Here is a 22,093-nt window from a genome sequence, read left to right on the forward strand (position 1 = left end):
TTACTCACTGGTAGAATGTATCTAGGGAATAGTATTTGGGGTTTTTCCCCCATATTATTGATTACTGGCTGTTCCTTTAGCTAGTATTTTATATATCTATTTTGGAAGAAGAAATATACAAGGCAAGTAAAATAGTACTGGGAAGACTGTATTGTTTGGCCTGACAATAAAATTTTTCAAGAAAAATGGTCACTAACTAGGACCATTTTCACACTGAAGTCAGTTTTAGTTCCTCTGTGTTTAACATCAAACTGATCTGTTTTCTTCATTTATCCTGTGTGGACTGTTTGCAAATGCAAACAATAAAACTGAGCTCATAGCATGTCTTTGTCAATTATCATGGCTATATGCTGGCCTGCAAAAATCCCTGCAATTATCTTAAAAGACAAGCAAACTATAAAAAATTAGAATACTGTAGGTAAAAGTCATCCAGCCACTAATTGTTAAGTTTGTCCATTTCCTGTATATTCCTTCATTTTCCATTGTTTTTAACTTAGGCGGCCTTAAACCGGTGAGGCTGAAATCTTTCACATCACCTCTTTACTTGAGAATGAGTATCTTGAAAATTGAAAGAGCTGTTTTTCAGTACAAGAGTAGGGAAAAATACATCAGTACTCTGTACAAAAGGAATAATATAAAATGAAGCATAGCAGGAATAAATAGAGACCTTACAGAAATAAGAGAAAGGACTGAGCAGCAAAGAAAGCTGTGTCTTTGTAGTCAGGAAACGAGCATTGAGGAGAGAACTACCAAAGGCAAAACTGCATTAAACCTTGCCAAGGAAATTAAAGCAAATAGCAAAGATTCTTTAACCTTATAAATAAAAGTGGAAAAAGGGAAGAGAGGAGACTACTGCAAGCAATGTGCACTCTCTCACTCTGCCTTTTTCTTCCCTTTTTTCCTTTTTTAGTATTTAGCTTTATTAACTAGCTCTTTGACAGTGAAACATTGTCACTGCAACTGCAGAACCTCCTGTGTGCGCTACTCGCCTTCCGCGGGGGAGTTCTTGCTCTCTTAATACTTGTTTCACACAGAATAAATGAGCCCTGAAGGGCAACTTTATCCAGCCCATACCCTTCCCCAGTGTGGATGCAGGCAGGGCTTCTCAGCGGCAAGGGACACAGCAAAGACCCGTGTAGCCACTGCACCAGTGAGACATCCAGTATTTATCCTTCTGAGCAGCGCATGGGGTCTCAGTGTGAAAACAGCGACATGCCATGGGTTACCACTGGCTTTTTCCATCTTGTATGGGTTCTTCTGCTTTGTATGAGCAAGGAAGCTTCAATTCTCGTGGGCAAGGCAGCATCTTCTGCTGTAGTAGTAGTGTAATTGAAGGTATGATTAGGGGCAAAAGGCAGACAAGTAAAGACTATAGTAGCCCAATGGTAGTTTAGGGGTGACCAAAGTCAAAAGGGTAACAAGGGTTTCTAAACAAAGTAGTGTCCTTCTCAAGTCTCAAGGATTTAGTCTTGATACTGGTTGGAAATCAAACTGTTCAGCCTTCCTGGTTGAATTAAAGAAAATGGTCTTCTTATTCTTGCAGTGATAGGCACCTCCGTATAGATAAATTCCTAATGAAAAAAATGTATAGTTAAATAAAATTTTGATTGCAACAACTATTAGTCATCTTACCTCTCTTGTGGGAACAATACTTGCTCAGCATATGTTAGTGGAGGATTTCCTCAGATGGACAGACAAGAATGAAAGGAGGAACAGTAACAAAAATGTCACATTTTTTCTAGTGTCTGTTCATTGTGTAATGCAGCTACAAAGTCATCATATTCACATTCTTACTTGTCTCATTGAATAATAAATAGTAATCAAATTACATGGAGATGACAATGCAGAAATATTAACTGATGGAATTATTCCTTAATCTTAGAACAGTCTTCCATCTTTCAGTACTTTAAATTTGTACTCTTCTTTTTTTTTATCCTATTCCTTTTGAACAGTGCTAGTGTGAATTTTCACGTATATGTTATGGTTGTTTATATAGTACACTTCTTTCAGAAGGGATTTTTTATACAATAAAGTAATTAATTACACAAACTTACTAACATAAACCAAACCATGTAAAGCAGCAGTATAACAAATGAACAGTCATCATTCACAGAAACTTAGCCAGACCTTTCATATATCAGAGATGCATGTAAGTGCAGGACTAGCCTAAGCCACAAGCAGTCCAAGTAATATATGCCATCCCTTGTGCATGGCTTTTCTGGCTCCCCACTCCTGCAATTGGTGTGGATGGATTGCACCACAGAAATTGCCTAGTTCTTTCTTTTTCCCCAGGAAATATGTAGGGCAACTTAGCTATCTCTCTCAGGGTATGAAAGTCTCACAAATCTTCTGCAATTTGTCATGAAGCTGGCAAAGTGTGCAGTGGCTATGAAGACCACAGCAAATAGTATCTTACAGATATTCTGTCAGGTCAACAGGCAAAGAACTCACTGTAAGCCTTAACCTCATCAGCTGTGCTCATGGTCCATAACCATACCCATACAGTGCTTCAGAACAGCAGGGTTTTTTCAGTTGCTGATTTTGATTGGTTGTTGCTTGGAGAACTGCCCACTGCTGTGACAAAAAGCCTCTAATGGCCCAATTTTATCTCTTTGTTTTTTCAACATTTTTTTGTGTAACAAAATTTATGTGTAAACTTTTGTGTAACAAACACCTAAGATTTTTAATATAAAAAAAAAAAGAAAGGAAGGTGGACCTGTGGTTTAAATAAGAGGTTTGGAGACCAAGTTTTGTTTGTACTGCCTTGTTCAAGCATGTTCCTTGAGCTTATGCTAGGTGTGTAACCTCCCTATCCCACTTTACTCAATACTAAAATGAAGATGATCCAAAATAATGGAAACCTTAGAAGACTTGATGTAAATATTTCCAAACTGATCTGACATTTTCATATGGCTGATTAACTAGCTTTTGGACAATTTATTTTTCATCTGATAAAAATTTACTCATTACCACTATATTCCTATTTTTCATAGAGAAAATCAGATGGAACTGAATTTTTAGCCTAATTTTCACCACTTCAAAACATGTAGTTTTGCAGCAAGCTCTGTACTCAGCAGGTTTCTTTCATGTCCCTGGTTTTCAGGTTGTGCTGTGAACGGTCATCCAACCCCGCACATCACCTGGCTTTACTCTGGCGAGCCTCTCGGCCTGCGACACCACCTCCTGGCAGAGGGCCGGATTCTTCAGATACTTAATGTCAGTGATGCTCCTGATGGTGAATTCAGCTGCCTTGCTCAGAATGAGGCTGGCTCGCTCACACAAAAAACGTCCTTGGCTATACAAGGTAACTTTCCAGTTCCAGTCCTGCTGCCCTGTAATGCTCTTACCATGGTCTTCCCTGCTCTGCCTTTCTCATCTTGGATTTATCCTCCCTGAAGGCAGGACTGTCGTGTGCACCAGGAAATTGATGTTTTGATGTTTTACTGCCAGGGATGTAGATTTGCAGGACTACTGAGTACCTTACAGTATCTTAGATTTTACTTTACTTTTCGGGCCTGCTGAGCATAAAACACACCTTAGCGATTCAAGCTACACCTACGCCTGTTGAGTCTTGACAGTTTTCTTGTCCAGAAAATCAAGACAGATGTGTCATAGTTTGAACTCCTAAAATTAGAAGCCCCTCTGTTAATCTTCTAAAGTCAGTGTTTCACAGTCTCTTCTTGCTTGAAAACCCTTCACTTGTGAAAATACTGCAACTGTTGTATTTACCCTAGAAATACACTGAAGTTGATAAAGCCACTGAACTTATATCCACACTGATAAAGCCAGTGTGGATGGGTTGGTACAGAATATGCAGCTTTTACTGATCCAGTTCTCGGGGATGGAGTGGAGAAGAATATGACTTTTCCTTAAATTTTGCCATAAAATTTTAAGTGTGTTGCAACTCCCCCATTTGTCTTCAGGATAAATGATCTGTATGATTTACCTGTTGAGAAATACACTGCTGTAAGATCACAGAATCGTAGATGCTGCTGGTAACTGCAATTAACCACATCTTCACTAAATCACACCTCTTTAAAAATATGGATGCAGTGTCCTGCATCACTGGCATCATTCTTCACTAAACTGCTCTACCATGTCATTCGTTTTCCATGCCTGACGTTTCTAAGCACCAAAAAATTGTGTTTGTTACACCAAAGACAGTAACTGGCCTACATCACCTGGAATCATGTTTCTTCTTTGCTCATTGCGTGGTGCCTTGTAGTCATAGGTAGCTCCCCTCCACATGAGACACCGGGTCCATATATTTCATCCTGGAGAATACTTACAACTCTTTCTTTTCTAAGGGTATCCTTCTGGCAGTTTTTGGATCTTAATGTGTTTCTTCCTCACTTTTTGGCAGAATACCAGTGGTCAATGGACAAGCTGATGGCTTGTTCATCTTCGTGCGGCCACAGAGGGGTTCAGCTGCCCCAGCTGAGGTGCTTACTGGATGGGGCTGAAGTCAACATATCCCACTGCAAGGAGAAGCCTAAGCCAGCCCTGCAGCCCACTGCATGCAACAGGAGAGACTGCCCTTCACGGTTTGTCTGCCCCATGTTAAAATGTCATACCTGCTTTTAAGATGTGCTTGAAGAGTTCTTTGCACTGGACATCATGCCATCACAGCCTCTCTGGTGCCTGTCTGGATAAAAGTCATGGCTAAAAGGGAATATATGAGTGCTTAACCTAGACAGTTGGGAATTTGTAACAAGATTTGTGGAAAACATTGGCAGTACACAAGTAGAAAAAGAGTTTACTCCTTCAATAATTAGGTTAGAAAATAATTGGGGCTATCGCCTACTCTTTATTAGTAAAGTTCACAGCTTGAGGTGTCTTGGGTGATTCCAGTCTCACCCTGTGTTGGATATCAATATCATGCCTGTTCTGATCTTTCTTCATATGGGAGTTTCATCACCCAAGAACTGTAGGGTCATATCTTTTTGTGTTACACATGGCTTTGTACGAGTTTATCCCAGCAATATAACAGGCGAGAAGCTAGGTTTAGCAGCTATTTGGGGGTTTTATTCTGAGTTCCTGTCTTGCCTGAACATCAATATGGGCCAGACTGCAGCTACAGCTGTAAACAATTCCCTTAGCAGAATGGAAATGCCTGTTGTAAAATATGATGGGTCACATCCCATCATATCTAGTGGGCATGAAGCGGGGTCAGACTGAGTTCTGCCTCCTTTTGGAGACTGATAACTTGTGGTTATCTTGGGATTGTAACTCTCTGCCCCTGTAACCCCCTTTTTTTCAGTTACTGTTAAACACAATGGAGACAGGACAGCTTGAAAGACTTCTGATAACACTTAGGTCTTCCTCTGCTGCTTCCTCCCTATGCAAAACACTTTCCTTCTTTGACATCCTTTGGTGTAAAGAATATACATCCTGAGTGCCTGTCCAGTCAGCATAGCGTTACACTCCATCCATGTTAAAAGTGTCCTACTTCTGCACATTAGTGGCTCCTTAGCTGAGATGTGTAAACATTATTTTCCATATTTTTCTGGGTTTTTACTCCCTCTTCTCCCTTATTTCCATTGTGGATATGGTGTGTTTCAGTATACAAGCACTTAAAAGTAGTCAGGATCTCAAGAGAAATTTAGTACAGCTTCTCTCATTCAACAGTGATTTGGGACTTGTATTAAAAAAGAGAGTCTAAGCTGTGGCAAGGAGAGGTGCTAAGCAAGCTGATGAGAAGTAAGCATCCAGATTTACCACTCTTAATGTGTATTTGGTATATGGCAAAGTTCTGTTTAATCACCTTTTAAAATATATTCCTACCCCTCTTTGCAGACAAATGTTTTCTGAGTTGCCAGCTGAGTCATAAGAGGGAAACCAAAAGAGATTTGGTGAAATACAAAACACATTCATTAGCAGCAGTTTCCCTTCATGATGGCAGTAAATTCTGTGGGAATGGTTTATGTCTTTTTATACTTTCCCTGAACTGTAACGCAACCCACAATCCTCCCTTAGCTCCTGAAAAACTGCTGAGATGTAAGCTTGGAAATAAAAGTTGATTGAAATGCAGAGCAGAGCTTTATGAGGCATGTGGAAACTTAAGATTCAAATCACCAAGCTGCATGAAAAAAAGTAGCAGCGTTTTTGTCTTCTCTGTTGGGAGTGTGTTTGTTTATATAGTTGTTTCTGTGACCATGGGAGTTAACCATCCGCAGAAGACTGAGGAATAGAAGTGGATGCCTCTCCATGGGACTGGAGAATGCCTAATGTTGACTTTGTAAAGTAATCATAAACACTGCCGGTGAGGGATGTGATAGGCACTTATTTCCCCCCCAGTAACACACAAATCCTGCCGAGTGTCCTGAACCTTAACAAAGTAAACTGCTGACTTGACCATGAAACTCTTCAGGAGACTAGTAATCAGTTGCATCCTTCCTGTTCCTACCTACCTCCTTCCCAAACCTGACTGTATGAGTGTTTCACTTAATGATCCTTAAAGACACAAAATGTGTTGTCCATGTTGGTAGGGGTTTGGACCTACACTATTATTTTCTGCTGTTATGAGCTTTTTAGTATTTAGACTGGGTTTTTTAAACCCCAGCACATAGGGGTTCAGAGCCTCAGCCCCAGCTGACAAATGCGTAGTCTGAGCTCAAGAAGAAAGAAGAAAGGTGTCTTTTGTCCCTGACCTGACTATGCACTGGCCCCAACCCTGAGCAACCTTCAGACTTCGCTGGATTATCCCAGGTGTCAGGTCCATAACAGAGCAGACAGACACTAGCAGGACCCAGCAGCCTTTTGGCTATTCTTTCAGCAGCATGTTCAAAGCAGCCTGTGAGCAACTCTGGCAACTTTGTGCAGATAGTCTTCCCTACCAAGGGGTGTAAATGAGCTTGTCATTGTTGGTATTGTGACTGCAGTCTGTGACCAAGGCCTCCGTGGCACAGTGGTGTAAAACTAGCCATGCCAAACCCCTGTGCCTGAGCTAGAAATATTTTCCAAACCTTTAAAAACAGCCTTAAGGGCTATAAAATTAATTCTGGACCCAAAGAGCCTTGAGAAAGATAATTTAATTAAAAACATGCTCTTTTCTCAGTTTTTATCCTCTGAGCAGTTTTCAGTGACTACTGTGGAAGGCTGAAGCACTCATCACCTTCCAGGATCACACCCTAAGTGAACCAAGCTATTGTTGCTTTTCTTTGGTCCAGCACACGAAGACCTGTTAATACCAGTGAACCTGCAGATGGTGGCACATAGCTCCTCCCTGACCTATTTGCCTTTCTCTCACAGATGGATGGTAACATCGTGGTCTCCGTGCACACGGAGCTGTGGCGGAGGCATCCAGATGCGGCGAGTGACATGCCAGCGCCTGACAGCGAAAGGAAGTTCTGTCCCAATGTCAAATGAGGCTTGTGCCCAGGTGTCCAAGCGTCCCGTGGACACACAGAACTGTAACAGGCATCCCTGTGTTGAGTGGGTGGCCTCCTCCTGGGGCCAGGTAAGGAACAAGCCAACAGTTCAAGGACAGCCTCATAGTGTGGGCTAGAAATAAGTGACAGAAAATGAGAGGAGTGATTTTGCACCCTGGTATCTTTGGGTTATGGTCTGCAGGCTTTTGAGGAGGCAGCTGATTTGCTCAGCTCTTTCAACTCCATATTTGGTGCACTGCATGCTCAGATATCTCCCGTGATCACTTGTGTGAACAGGACTTCTACTGCAGACCTCTGTACCATCCCCAGTGGAAAGGTCTGCAGTTCCTCTTTATAATGACAGAGGGCACATCTGGGAAATAACCTTCTCCAAGATCTAATTGCTCTTACCACCAAGTGAGCGTGGTTCAGTTTTGGCTGGCAAGAGTCAGGACCGATGCTTGTGATAGGTTTGGGGCATGGGTGTTGTACAATAACCCAGTCTTACAAAGTTGCTGATGTTGCCTGAGAATGCCAAAAAGTGGGAGCTTTCTTGATTTGCTTCATGACAAAAAGCAGAATGGAGAGCTAAAAGCATTTTGAGACGATTTCATGCTGTTTTGCAGATCTTAAAATTCTCTCCTTGCAGCTTCATTCAAAGATCAGATGTTAATAAACTTCACTCCATAAATATCAAATGTTCCAAGTATTTAGAATTAAATCACTTTATTGTGGGAATCCACAGAAGAGTTTTGTGTCTCTGTGATCTGTGAGATTTTCTGGAAAGACACTTGTCAGTATGTAGTCAATTATAATCTGAGACCTGTCATTACTATGTGCTTTCCCTCCTTTTCTCTCCACTCCAGCTTGACTGAGCCATATATGAAGGTTGATGAGTCCATTACAGTCCACGTTTAGAAGTAGAAACTCACAGATTTTAGCCCAAAGTTCTCCAGTGCGGTGATTCATACAGGGGTACAGCATTCCAGTGTGAATGAGAGACAGTGTTAAAACCACAGAAGCTGATTTTGCTAGAGATTAAAGCCAGATACCATACTTCTATAACATCACTTCTGGTGAAATAAACATTTTCAAAGGGAAAAAGAAAAAGCTGTTTGACAAAACTGAAATAATCATACATCTAATTGAAATGATGAGTCAAGTAAAGGTATAGAAGAGAGGCTTCTTACCATGCAGGGAGAGGCTAAGAAAATAATTACTCAGAGTATGAAATATCTTGCCTCCTTTTCTAATTAACATGTGGTAAGCCAGTTTGAAAACAATGGCAAATGCTATCTCACTGTATTAGAGGTTAGAATAATATGACAGTTTGTTATTAATAAACACATGTATTCTGTATTTGCTTGGGTGCTTTGCACTTCATCAGAGTTTTTTACAATGCTGGCAGTAAAAACTGTCTTCAGCTACTAGAATTTGTTATTGTTCACTATTTAAAAACAACTTCATTTAACTCTTGTCTGTGTATTTTGGAAATTCCTTACATGAAAGGTGGTTGAGTTTTAAGTATTACATTTATGAGTAAAACTTGGAATTATCCTTTTATATGAAAAAAAGCAAATTTTCACTCTCTGTGGAATTCCAGGTAAGGCCTGGATTATCCTTGCAAAAAAAAAGTTACGTCATCCTTATTTTGTAGATCATTACAGGCTATATTGTTTCCCGTTACATCATACTCAGATGAGGCAATCAAAGAGATCTGAATTAATTTATTAGACCCAACCTCTGTACATTATAATATTTCTTCTACCTAGCTTAAAAAAATAATCAAGTCCCATATGATTCTATACAGCTCAGACTCCAAGCAGAAGACTGTTATGTAATTACGGTTAGTTTAGGAACAAACCACCGATTCAGTGAATCATTGAGCTTCTTGGTAGTATCATGGTATATCAGGTCCCTTTTGCCCAGGTGTAGTGACCAACTTTCCCAACTCACAGAGAAAATAAACAGACTATCTACTCTAACCCCACCTCTAGAATGATTTCCTTTCTTTCATTTAATGTCAGTGGCATTTTGATCTCCACTGTGTAATCCCATAGTATTTTAAAGCTTGTTGGTGATGAGGACTGCTAGCCCCAGCAGATATCACAGAAGCGCTCCACATACTCTGACAAATGACATTTCCATCCATTGCTCAATGGGGGAGTTTAATGGAAGCAAGTAGAAACCTGGCAGTAACTGCTGCTCTCCCCCAGTTGTCAGAGATGAAAGAAATAGCAGTGAGGATTATTATTTGAGGAGTGTATGGTAGTGTGAAATAGGGCTCCTCCTGATGGGGGAGTGGAGAGGGAAGAGGTGTTGATCAGCAGCCGTCCCCTGGCAAAAATTCCTCCCTCACACTAAGGTCCCATTCTTCAACCCTCAGTCTATTCTTGAATATAATTTCCAGATACTTAGAAAAACAAACTGTTTCCTAACAGTATAATTTTAAAATAATACAAGTACATGCTTCATACCTATAGCTAATTATGATTTAATCAAAGGAGAGGATTAGAAGAGTTAAATAGTAAGCATCTGATTGATAAACTTGAATAGGTTAGGATGAACTCTGTATTGGAGCAAGCTTACAGATCTGCTGTGTTCGTCATGCTAGCTGCTTTTGTTTATTGTTTTGCATTGCTTTTGAATTATGGAGTGGAATATGTTCTCAATTCAGTGCGTTCTTGGCTATTACCTATTTGCCCATAAATTGTGGTCGTACAAGCTGCAAAATGCACAGTAAAAGGAACATATTGAGATTTCCTGTATGGATCATAGGCTCTTGGCTAATGACATGAGAGCATTTTATTTGCCCTAACAGACATATTTAAGATTGAACTATTGAACAATTGAGGTATCAAATCTACAGAGAAAATATAGAAATGCAGTTTTAATGCTGCTGGAGGAGAGTGAGGTAGGTTAGAATATAACTGCTCTCAGCCTTCAAAGCCTGCAGAGCTGCAGGAAGTGCTCAGAAGCTCAACAGTCACTGCACGGCAGCATGCCCTTTATTTCACCAGCAGTGTTATGAAAAGAAAACATGTCCTGGCTTTTACCTCCCTTAAGTGATTTTTCTGTGTTCACAGTGCAACGGACCTTGCATTGGACCACGACTGGCTGTACAGCACAGACAGGTATTTTGCCAGACCAAAAATGGGAGTTCTGTGTCATCTGATCAATGTGGTGTCTTACCAAGGTAGGAAAGGAATCTCTTATGTCTGAAACCACTACCCTTTGCAGAGATGTTGAATGAACTTGTGACTTAACTGACAACTTTTGGGTTTCCCTTGTGTAGCAAAGAGGTTATGCTGCAACACATACAGTTACGTGGTATAAATCTCACAAAGTTTAAGCCTAGGCTTCACTATTTGTTCCTATGAGCCCTGGAAAAAATCACTTCTAGGCATGCCAAATCCTGACTGAAAAGCTGTGCTAACTCTTCTTAAGCTGCCAGTCTGCTCCTCTCTTATTCAAACACAAGCTGTAACTGGGGAAAAAAAGAATTCCACGGCTGTGTTTTCCTGCAGATAAACTTGACTGTCCACATTGTAAAGACATACCTACTTTATATGTGACATATGTATGTAAATCATGCCTGATGATGAATGAAAATTAATATAATTGGATCTTTGGCTCCCACTCATGTATTTTCATTATCTGTGTTACAAAGAGGTGGGAACCAAGTGTGCCTGTGCATCTTCTGTTGAGACTGCATTGAAGGAAAAAAGAGGGGTTCAGAGAATTCGTTTGTTCCCACTGGCTACGAAGTCATAAAAAAGTTACAAAGCCCTGCTGGGTCTTACTGGTTGCCACTTCATTCATTGCATCTTTTTGGTGGAACTCTGGTTTGGCACTTCATGGAAACAACATTTTGGCCAAATCCTCAAATACTTCAAATGGTCATTTAGCTCCAGTAGTGCTATACCAGTGTGCACCCACTGACAGTCTGGTTCTTGAGTGCAGTTACAAACTGTCTTTCAGTGCACTGGAGTTACCTCCATTTGGACCCATTGTAGACCTGACCCATACAGTGGTCTGAGTGAATTACATTTGGGATATGCAAGGCTTGCTGTCCCCAGAGCTTGCATGACACCTGGAGTAGCATGCTCTTGCTCTGTGGGCAGCGTGGTGACAGGTCACACCTCCTTCCCTTCTGCCCACAGGCCATTGAGCACCCAGAACTGCTGGACTGACATCTGCAGTGTGCACTGGAGGGTCAGCCTGTGGACCGTCTGCACGGCTACATGCGGAAACTACGGCTTCCAGTCCCGACGCGTGGACTGCGTGCACATCCACACCAGCAAGCCCGTGCTGGAGCATCACTGCTCCTGGAGGCCGCGGCCAGCAAACTGGCAGCGCTGCAACATCACTCCCTGTGAAAACGGTACTTTGCTGAGAGGAGGGGAGGCAGTGGGGTGTGGGGGGGAGGAAAGAACGAAAAGTTGTCTCAGAAATGCAGCAATGGACCTTGAAAATGGGTGTCCTAGGGAACCTCCAGCCTGAATATGTGCAAAATGAAGTGTCCAAAACTCAGCGCCCCAGCAAGGAATGGTGCCCATTGTGGTTTGCTAGCAATGGTGTTAGTGCTGGGATTGAATCCCCTTGCTAATAGCTTGTGAAGTGGCTGATGTAGACTTTCCATTAATGGTACAGACAGAAAGAAAAACATGAATCACAGACTGCTGTCTATAGTTAAAATACAGTAAGTCTGAATCCAGTGGGTAGGCTGATGATGGGAATTCCTGGACTGGGGGCTGCTTGCTTTCAGGTGACAAACAACTAATTGGGCCTGCCAAAGAACTAGAAAAGTAACAGATATTTAAAAAAAAAAAAAAAAAAAAAAAAAAAAAAAAAAAAAAAAAAAAAAAAAAAAACCAAAGAAGAACAGGTGATGTGTCTCTTTGGAAACAATGCCCCACTATGGCAACATCTGCTTGGGAAACACAAGGCAGCACAAGTTTAAATCACTATCTTTTCATTTGCCCCAGCTACCCATGTGCTGATTTTGATGGGTGCACAAGCTGGTTGCTGTGCAGCCATCACAGAAGCAGCAGCAGAACCCATCTGTGCTTGCCTACAGCTGCACCAGCTCTGACGCTCCCTCTCAGCAGAGGCAAAGCAGATGCCATAGGTCCAAATCCATAAGCTGAGTCTGGGGTGCCTTAATGGAAGTGGAGGAACTGAGGGAACTTACAGGTACCAAACAAGACCTTTGCTATCACTCCAACCTCTTCCTGCTATATAGAAATGTCCCACATCTAGACAACAGTGGAGTTATTTGGCACAGACATTGCTGGAGAGGACTGTACAACTGACCTGTGATGATCCCCCTTTTCAGCCTTGGCATGGGAAGTGGGACTCCCTCAGGCAACAACACACCCAAGGTCTTATGGGGATACTGGACCATTTTCCAATCTGGAGCTCAAAAGCAGGAGGCTGAGGGCCTCAAAAACTGTCCAAATGATACCAGGACCCAAGTCCTAAGGGAGTTCAAAGAGTGTCTTAACTTCTTCACCTCCGGCTCTATTCTGCAACACACTTGTGAAAAAAACAATACCCGGACATCTGGGGTGACACCCGCACACACTACCTCTTCAAATGCAAAATACTGGCCAAAGTGCCTTTGAGTTATGCTGCTAAAATAAGTTTCCAGTTTTATTTACTACTTCATCTTCAGTTTAGCAATGGTTATGAAACTCAGTGCTGATAAATGACAAACTGAGAGTGTTGGAGCAGACTCAGAAGCCCTCTTCTCAGGCTTTGAAAGCAAAGGCTGCCCACCACGTTCTCCTTTGAACCTTCAGCTGCTTGAAGTCCCTGCTCAGTCTTTGCAGCAAGTCAAGCTCATGCTCATAGTGAGACCTCCTGATACAAATCTGTCTTGGTCCCCCTCTTGGCCATCCCAGGATATGTTCTCAGGTAAGAAATCTTTCTTTCATTGCTTCATTACCATTTCTCCTTTTTGTTTCCCCTTTGGCAGTGGAGTGCAGAGACACCACAAGGTACTGTGAGAAAGTGAAGCAGCTCAAACTCTGCCAGCTCACCCAGTTCAAGTCACGCTGCTGTGGGACTTGTGGAAAAGCTTGAAGACAAAAGCAATGAAAACGGAGGAACAAGGGGATCACAGCCTTTGCTTCACTGAGGCAAGGACTTTTACAGAAAATTTAAATGGAATGGAATTCTTTTTTTCATTTTATTTATTTCCTTAAAGAGAAAAAAAAAAAAAAAAAAAAAAAAAAGACAACCATTTACCAAATCATTGTTGTAAAGGAACTTGACAAGTTTTCCCTTTTATATATCCGGGAGACAGAATTCAGCAAAACAAGGTCATGAGGTTAGACCACGAACAGTCACTAAGCCCCACACCACCAACAATGGGCCTGAGAGGAGTGAGGCTGCCCCATAATCCATGTACATGGCTGAGGCTACACCAACAGACAGATGGGGAAGTGGATCAGAGTAAAAACCTAGCATCACATTGGACCACTGCACATATGAAACAAATAATCAAACAGCTTAACAGGTCATAGGTACTGGAGAAAAAAAAAGGTTAAAGTAAATATTCAGCTATTCAGTATACAGATACATCTATCTTAGACTACTTTGAGAAAATAAGCATAAGGTTTTGCTTTATAAACCTATTTGTTGCATCCAAGATTGGATTCCTTTTTTTTCTTTCCAAACCCCTCTCTCCTTCTTATGCTAGCATTTCAAATTATTTCAGTGGGAGATCCTTGTAATCTTTGAGGATCTGGTGTCTGGGGAAGTTGAGCAATGGTGTGTAATGTGAGTGAGTCTAAAACACCTGAAAATGTTCCCAGGTTGTGCTTGTGAGGTAGGATTGGGAATAGGAGGATTGCCCTCAGCACAGGGGTGAGGTGATGATAATTATTATCCAGGAGAAGGAGAGAAAGTATGATCTGCTATTGACCGACTGTAATACAAACCTGAAAATTATGTCCTGTAGTGAGCACAGGCAGGAAAGATAAAAATTTTCTGTGGTAAGAGGAGCTACTTCGCACGCTGCATCCTACTAACACCTGTTTGGAAAAGAGAGGAGTACAGTTCCCAGAGTTCATGTGCTCTCAGACTTGGGGTTTTGGAAAGGAACTTGAGGAAGTGAGTTTTCCTATCCTGCTCAGGTGAAATTTCTCTCTCCTGGCAGCCAAGCCTTTTGGACAAGTAGTAGGTAAGACTTCTTGTGGTTATTCCTACTCAGCAGAAACAGAATGGATACATCATCAATTACTGGACTAATGACAATAATTTTTAACAGGCTTGCTCCTCTCCAGCTGCCTCCCACAACAAAACATGCTATAAAGCAGCACATTTTTAAGCCCATGTATAACACCCTGAAGATACAATCTAAAAAGTGAGGCTCAAACATCACACCCACAACATGACTTTGCATGCTGTCTGTGAGTCTTTCCCTCTGGCCAGCTGCAGTGGTTATTCAGCTAGTGAAGTGCTTCATCCCTTTAGTTCCTGGGCACTCTCTGCTCTGCTCAGAGTAGGGCCCTAAAATTAGAGGAAATCTGCAGAGTACGGGGTTTGAGCATTGTGAAACTTTAAAGGAGAGGTGTCTGGGTCTGAGGCTTTGGTTCAAGACCATCTCTAAATTAAAGGCTTGGCAGTCCCTCTCCCAGTGGGGCTTATGCCTTGTGGTATGTTAATGAAATGCTGTTCAAATACTGATGTGTTACAGCTGCCATGACATGTGGATTTTCCAGAAAAACTGGGGAGTCCACTTTTGAGGTCAGTGCCAGGTTCAGGACATTAAACTGTCTTGAGTTGCATTACTTCAAAACACATCTGGCAGGGAACACTCTTAGTACAAATGGGTCTTCAAGAAATAGCGTTGCTAAGCATCAGTGTAATGTTTTATTTAAAAAAAGAAGAATGTCTTTCTATGTATGTAAATGTATATCTTTTCTGTATATTTATTAGGATTTCTTGTATAAAAAGTGCAATATTAATAATTGTACATTATTTTGTACATTATTTTGGGTATTTCTTAATCTCCCCAGAATTTTGTTCCTCTAAAATCAACAGTAATAGTGTTTTTCTCTTAATTTTAATAGCACTTGCGTTTAATCAGGGATCTGCTTCACTGTGCATAGAGTGCTTTATAAACTATGACATGATGGAGGGATCATGTTTTTAACTTGCGAAATTATAGTTATGCATGGAATGAAGAACAATTCCTTAATAACAACAATAATGATGATGACGATGTGGTGGATATTTCTAGTACAGTAATTAACAAAAAACAGTACGAGGAAATATTTTCATTTGTTTAGTAGCAAAACAGATGATCACATGTCAAATAGTAGATGTGTAACTGTACACAGGATAAACACAAAGGATCAGATCTGGAGGGGCCACTGTGTTGTCTCTGCACAATGTGAATTTAATTTCATATGTCTGTCCTCTGAATTGTGACTTGGCAGCATCTCAGTAAGATAATGATTGCTGATTGGATAGTTTATGAAAGGACACTTTTCTTCCCTAAAAAGAAAACGAAACAGCAAATTTGTATTTATACAACTTTTTATACAAGTAATGCAGGTAACTTATTTAACTACTGCTGTCTGATGTGTTGTTTATTAATCTTAAAAACAAAAGTCATCAAAGTAACAAAGCTGTTGGAGTACCCTGTCCTCATTCTGTATTATGATAGCAGCACACAGCTGTTGCACAAAGTACAAATGATCAACCTGACTTGGGGAAAGAGGATGTCTTAACTTATTTTTAAAAGTCTCCAGCCATTAAGGTTCTGTACTCTGTCTTAGAGATCTGTTTTAATTCTTCATTTGCCTTGCTTTGTTCTTTTTTGCTAATGTCTTGCTTCTATTGCTCTTGCAGAAGTATAAAGCCATCACTGCTGGTCCTAGGATCATGGAAATCAGTAAAAGTATACTCCTTTTTTTAATATGCAGCAATGCTTAAAGACATCTTGTAACTCTCCTCAGCAACCTATGGCATGAAGCAACCCTTATTACTTCAGTCTTTCCTTATAGGTCGCTGCTGCCTTCAGTAATGGAGCTTCCAACTCCTTGAAGCATCAAGTATATATCTACAAGAAATCCTGGTAATGGTCAGAATTACAAAGGGAAAAGGAAAGAAGAAAAAAAAATAATAAAGCAATAGCATTTTCTCTTAACAAAGACAAAATCAAATTTTGAAAGCTAATCTGGTTCTGCCATTGCCCTTTTCAAACAAATGAATCAATGTCTGTTCTAAAAGGGAACAGTGAACAATTTCCCTAGTATGATATTCCTGCATATGCTTTTTAGACACCTACACTGCAGGTAAATTACACTCCATACATACAGAAACACAGACAGAGATGCAAGCCAAAGACCAGACCTCAGACTTCCAAGCAACAGTACTGAAGACAATGGGAATTCGGTCATTCATTTTGAGTAAAACAAGAATAGAATCTGGAGTTGATGTAAAATGAACAGCAGGCCAGCTTAGGTTCTCAAGAGAATAATTATTCTGGTTTTGTGCATATGATTCTAGTTACCAGTCAAGTCAAAAAGCCTTCAAAACCTTCAAAGCAAGCTTCCAGTTTAGTTCCCCCTACAAATTTTCCTTAATGAAGAAAAACAGTTCTGCAGCAAGCAGAAAAATGCAGTGCTGAAAGGTTCCCCACAGGAGACCTACTCTTGCCCCTTGTTACATGACAAGGTAAGCAAAGCTGTTTTCCAAAGTAACCTTTAGCTGGAAATTTTTTTACCTACTATCTGGCTGCAGTCATATGGACTCCAACTGAAGCTTTTTTTTCTTGTTAAGTTATGATACTTTTTGTAAATTGACCTATCAAACAGAAAGCTAATAATCACCTTACTGTCAGTTTGTTGTCCAAGCACTGATTCATACATAAATATGATTATTCATCAGCACAAACCTCTATTTGTAGAAAAATGTAAACCAAAAACTTGCTCTTTTCCAAATTTTCAGGACTGTAGAAGTCCTCTTAAGTTCTTAATGGCAGCTGTCAGTGAGTCACTGAGCATTTCAGGTAGTAGTTGAATGAATGAACTTCATTCATTCAACTATCTAATTTCTAACACAAGCTTTCAAACGGGTTTTAATGTCAGATTTTTCTCACAGGTTACTAATGTATACAGATAGGAAGCTCACAACTGCTAATGCTAACTATGGCTCTGCATATAATCTGCAGACCAGGGTTGTGGAATCATCAATTTAACCATTCCCTTAATGTTCTTATTTAAAGGCAAATGTATATTTATCAATAGTGTTATGTATTAACTGTCACACCCAGCTTTTATTTGTGGAAACTAAACAAAAGAAGGTGTCAAATACTTCAGTTTGCACAAAATTGAGGGAGGGGACGGTCAGACATCCTTTTTCTACTGATCCTACACATTTCTCACACAAAAACTATATTGGTTAATCGTCATTTTCGCCTACATTGATCTTCATCATCTCCAGCCAACATCTCCCCTCCATTCAATCGGAATAAAATCTAAAATATGGTCATATACAGAGCTATTTTAATAAAATTTTGATATAAATCACTAAGGCATTCTCACTAAGACATTTCAATAATATGCGACCCAAGGTGTTATTTATCCAGATTTATAAGGAGAAAAGCCATTTCTCAGCATCTTCTCTTCTGGTTACAACGCTTATTTCTATCCTCCCCTGCTCTTTGGCTGAGATACAATGCTTGCTCCCATTCTCAACTTCACATGTGAAGATATGGACACAAAAATACATTTTATTCTCCATCTGTCCCTCTGAGAAGCAATTATGGTGCTCAGCCTCACCTTTCCATCAGTGATCACTGATGAAGACTGAAAAAGTCTATGAAATCACAGACTCCCGCCCTTGTTTTTTGCCAGAATGGTTACAAAACCTGGAACAGCCTCTACTGAGACATCCAGTACATTCTGAGTGGCTGAGGCAGCAAGGCTGAGAGTACACAAGTGCCTTTGCATTCGAGAAGTATCACAGCAGGGTCCATCTGGAAGAGTTATTTCAAATGATGAAAAGAAACTGACAGAGCACAAATTAGCTCAGAAAATGTATTTAAAACAGGATCATCATCAGGGGTTCCTCACTATTTGTATACCAGCTCATGCTCATATAAAGAAGGTTTTATGCATGCAGAAACAAGGTTAGCACAGCAAAAAATGCCTCTGACCAATAAAAAAACAATCAACGAAAAAACCCAGAATGAGATGAAACAAAATCAATTTATAAGTACTACTTCTAGAAATACTGAGGTCAAAGCATTTACCCTGTCACTGGAAAGTAGCTGACAGCATAAAGTAATAAAGTGTGACAGTTTAAATATTTGTTGCCTATATCACCAGCTATAACCACAATTAGATGCAATTCATTCTCATTAGAATCTTGCTGGTGCTTTTTGGTTTGCTTTTAATGGAGGAAGCCCACTGGATGTGCTTTGCCCTTCATGCTTACCAGCTTTACACCAGTGACTGCCTTCGGCACTGTGGCTGATGAGCACACATGTTGGGAGACCTGCACACACTTACTTCGCACAGAAATAGGATTGCATGGGAATGTCTTTAATGCCCCTCTCTGAGTCTATATCAGTCTGTACCATGTGCAAATTATACCACCTCAGGCTGCTCTGAATTGCACATGTTGATTGTTTGTGAAGTGTGGCAGATGGGAAGGAGCAATGCACCGTGTCACCCATTGCACACTCATTTCTTCTTGGCACCTCAGTGTCCCAGTGACAAGGGCTCAGAGCCACTCCTCTCCCCCTCACTTGCTTACATAGCTCCAATGAGCTCTGCAGGTCTTTGACCCTGACAGCTGATTTAATTACTAAACATTACTTCTTTCCAAGGAGAGGTTTCATCCTACCATGCTCCTTCCACACTCCCTTCAAAATGACTGCTTCTGTCAGCAAGAGCAATGGCTTTTGAGGAAGATGGGCACCACGTTTCTAAAGGCCACATTCCTCTGCACAGCATGTTAGTGAAGATACTTGTCCTGGTTTCAGCTGGGATAGAGTTAATTTTCTTCCCAGTAGCTGATATAGTGCTGTGTTTTGGATTTAGGATGAGAATAACGTTGATAACACACTGATGTTTTAGTTGTTGCCGAGCAGTGGTCAAGGACTCTTCAGCTTTTCACACAGCCCTGCCAGCAAGTAGGCTAGGGGGCACAAGAAGCTGGGAGGAGACACAGCCAGGACAGTGGACCTGAACTAGCCAAAAGGATATTTCATACCATATGATACCATGCTCAGTATATAAAAAGGGGAAAACTAGCTGGGAGTTGCTGCTCAGGAACTAGCTGGTCAGCAGGTGGTGAGCAATTGCATTGTGCATCACTTGTTTTGCATATTCTAATTCTTTAATCATTATTATTATTGTTGCTGTTGTTGATTATTACTACTACTACTATTATTATTATTATTATTATTATTATTATTATTATTATTATTATTATTATTATTATTATTATTATTATTATTTTCCCTTATTTTTCCTGTTCCTATTAAACTGTCTTCATCTCAACCCATGAATTTTACCTTTTTTTCTGATTCTCTCTCCCATCCCACTGCAGGGAGGGGAGTGAGCAAGCAGCTGTGTGGTGTTTAGCTGCCTGATGGGTTAAAACACAATATTACTGTGATGTCATCACTAAGCTCACACAACTAAAGCAACCCTGGTACCACAAAATGCTCATCCTTCACCAAAGGCATCATCCTTGTCTCACAAGGTGCTTTCACACTTGCCCAGACACACAAATTTCACGGGTTCTGGCTGAAAGACCGTACATTTGGCTAAATTTCTGAGGTTGTAGGAGGGCTGCAGTACAGTGTGCAGGACTGCACCAGCTGAGGCTCCTGCCTAATAGAGCCCTGGCAGGAGACCCTTCCCTGCCAGCAGAGCAAGTGCTCTGCAAGCAGGGAGGAGCAGGGAGGCATTTCAGCTGACTTGAGCAAGGGATAGGACTTATGGAACTCTGATAGCTAAGGCTTTTAAACCAAAACAATGAACAGTGTGCTGCTTGTTTAGCTTCCAGTTCTCTATCCTTTCTGCTAAAACACTACTTACCTCTTAGAAGAGGGGAAAAAAAAGGTAAGGCAAGAGTGTTGCATAAGCCCTTAAGCCCTTTGCAAATAAAAGCTTTATATTTGTGTAGATATAAATAAAAGTATGCAGGTTTATGTGGCTGAAACGGAAGGAGATACCAGAGGGTTGTACCGCGGCTACATATAAATAGTTTATTTATGCAGTGGCAGGATGTGAACAATTGCATAGGAAGCATACAGTTATCCACACATACTTAGGATTACATGGGCATGGGAAACCACTCCCTACTACTACCCTCTTTATTACTAAAAATTAGTCTACTGCTTACAAGTCTCACAAGGTCTGAGCCTACTTTGTTTGCAAACTCCCTAGGGCCAGTGGCAAAGCACAAAAATAAAACCTGAACCAGAAAGATAACACCAGACAGGCCATAAACAGCTTGCTTTCCAAGTGAGGAGCCAGGACTGGTTTCTCTTCTCTTAAGGAAATGCTTAATGCTTGGGCTGAGGATTAATATGGTTTGGGCTATATGGAGACTTCCCCCCCACCCTTTTCAACATGATGCTTTTTTAAAAAAAGCACAAATTATTGGTTTAAATAAAAGGGGATGCCTGTTAAACCACTTCACCTACTGAAACACTGATGGAGTCAGTTTTCAACTAATAGCATACAACCTAGTGATTTTATTACCAAAAAAAGAAAAAATCTCACTGTTAACCCACTACATACAAATCACAGCAAATCAAATACAGCTGTGGGGGTGGGATCCCACAGGCACTTTTCCTTTTTGACAGAGAGCAAAAGCAAAGTAGGGGCCTGCTCACCCAGAAAAGCAGCACATTTAAACCTGCAGGATGGCACTCGGCAGTGCTACATGGGCCCGCTTGCCTGTCTGGGGACAGTTCGCACCAACAAGCAACAGCACTAGTGAGATGCTGGAAACAGGGAATATAAAGCCAAACACACTATTGCCTCTTTAAGAGTTGCCCTATTTCTTCCATACTGAATACACCCTAAAACATCTGTGAGACAGACATGCAGCCAGATGGAGAAGTGAAAATCAGGTTGCCCCAAAGCAGTCTTTCCTCACAAAAGCAAGACGACAGGCACAAATCATGAAACTACTGTTTCCAATGTGGAAAAGAAGCAGAGAGAGACACTAGTACAGTAGGGGGAACAGAGATTTGTAACAGGGTCAGCCAAAAGCAAACTCTGCTTAGAAGATTTGTTATGGAAGTTTCGCAGCCCAGTGAACCTGGACTGCAGTTCTCCGCCCAAATGCCTCTTTCTAACTGAGATGGCATAGCTCCCTCAGGGAGATTCTATCCATGTACCATCAAAGACCTTTTTTTGTCTTGCAAAGAAAGGATTTACTTTTTTATACATTAAGTTCAGCTGCCTTGTGTCTCTGGAGTACCATGGCTGGGATCGATACTGCTTCCCTGTCATGCAAACATCTTCAGTCCTTGTTGAAACATACCACTTACCTTTCAACACTTTCTTCATAGCTCTGAAACAATTGAGGTGCTGACAATTTGCTCTCTCTAGCAATCTATAGCATTAGGTGAAGCCCTTTTTAGAGTTCATAGCAGTAAACTTCACAAATCTGCTGTCTGTTCTTATTTCTAGACTATAAGCATGTAATTTACTGATTTTTTTGGCCTCTCACCTATT

At 40.9% G+C, this 22,093-nt stretch overlaps 1 protein-coding gene across 2 annotated transcripts in view; it reads left to right on the top strand.

Annotated features, from left to right (window-relative positions):
• ADAMTSL1 (ADAMTS like 1) overlaps nucleotides 1-19,765 on the top strand; it is a 206,780-nt gene extending 187,015 nt beyond the window's left edge. For both annotated transcript variants that reach the window (XM_033003851.2, XM_033003852.2), the window contains 6 exons: nucleotides 3,104-3,304; nucleotides 4,364-4,544; nucleotides 7,252-7,459; nucleotides 10,457-10,566; nucleotides 11,534-11,754; nucleotides 13,351-19,765. In XM_033003851.2, the coding sequence (XP_032859742.1) occupies nucleotides 3,104-3,304; nucleotides 4,364-4,544; nucleotides 7,252-7,459; nucleotides 10,457-10,566; nucleotides 11,534-11,754; nucleotides 13,351-13,457 (1,028 nt within the window). In that variant the 3' untranslated portion in view covers nucleotides 13,458-19,765. The remainder of the gene's footprint in view (nucleotides 1-3,103; nucleotides 3,305-4,363; nucleotides 4,545-7,251; nucleotides 7,460-10,456; nucleotides 10,567-11,533; nucleotides 11,755-13,350) is intronic.
• The last annotated feature ends 2,328 nt before the right edge of the window (nucleotides 19,766-22,093 follow it).

This window comes from Tyto alba, unplaced genomic scaffold (assembly GCF_018691265.1).
Source record: "Tyto alba isolate M040663 unplaced genomic scaffold, T.alba_DEE_v4.0 Super-Scaffold_42, whole genome shotgun sequence".
Taxonomy (NCBI): domain Eukaryota; kingdom Metazoa; phylum Chordata; class Aves; order Strigiformes; family Tytonidae; genus Tyto; species Tyto alba.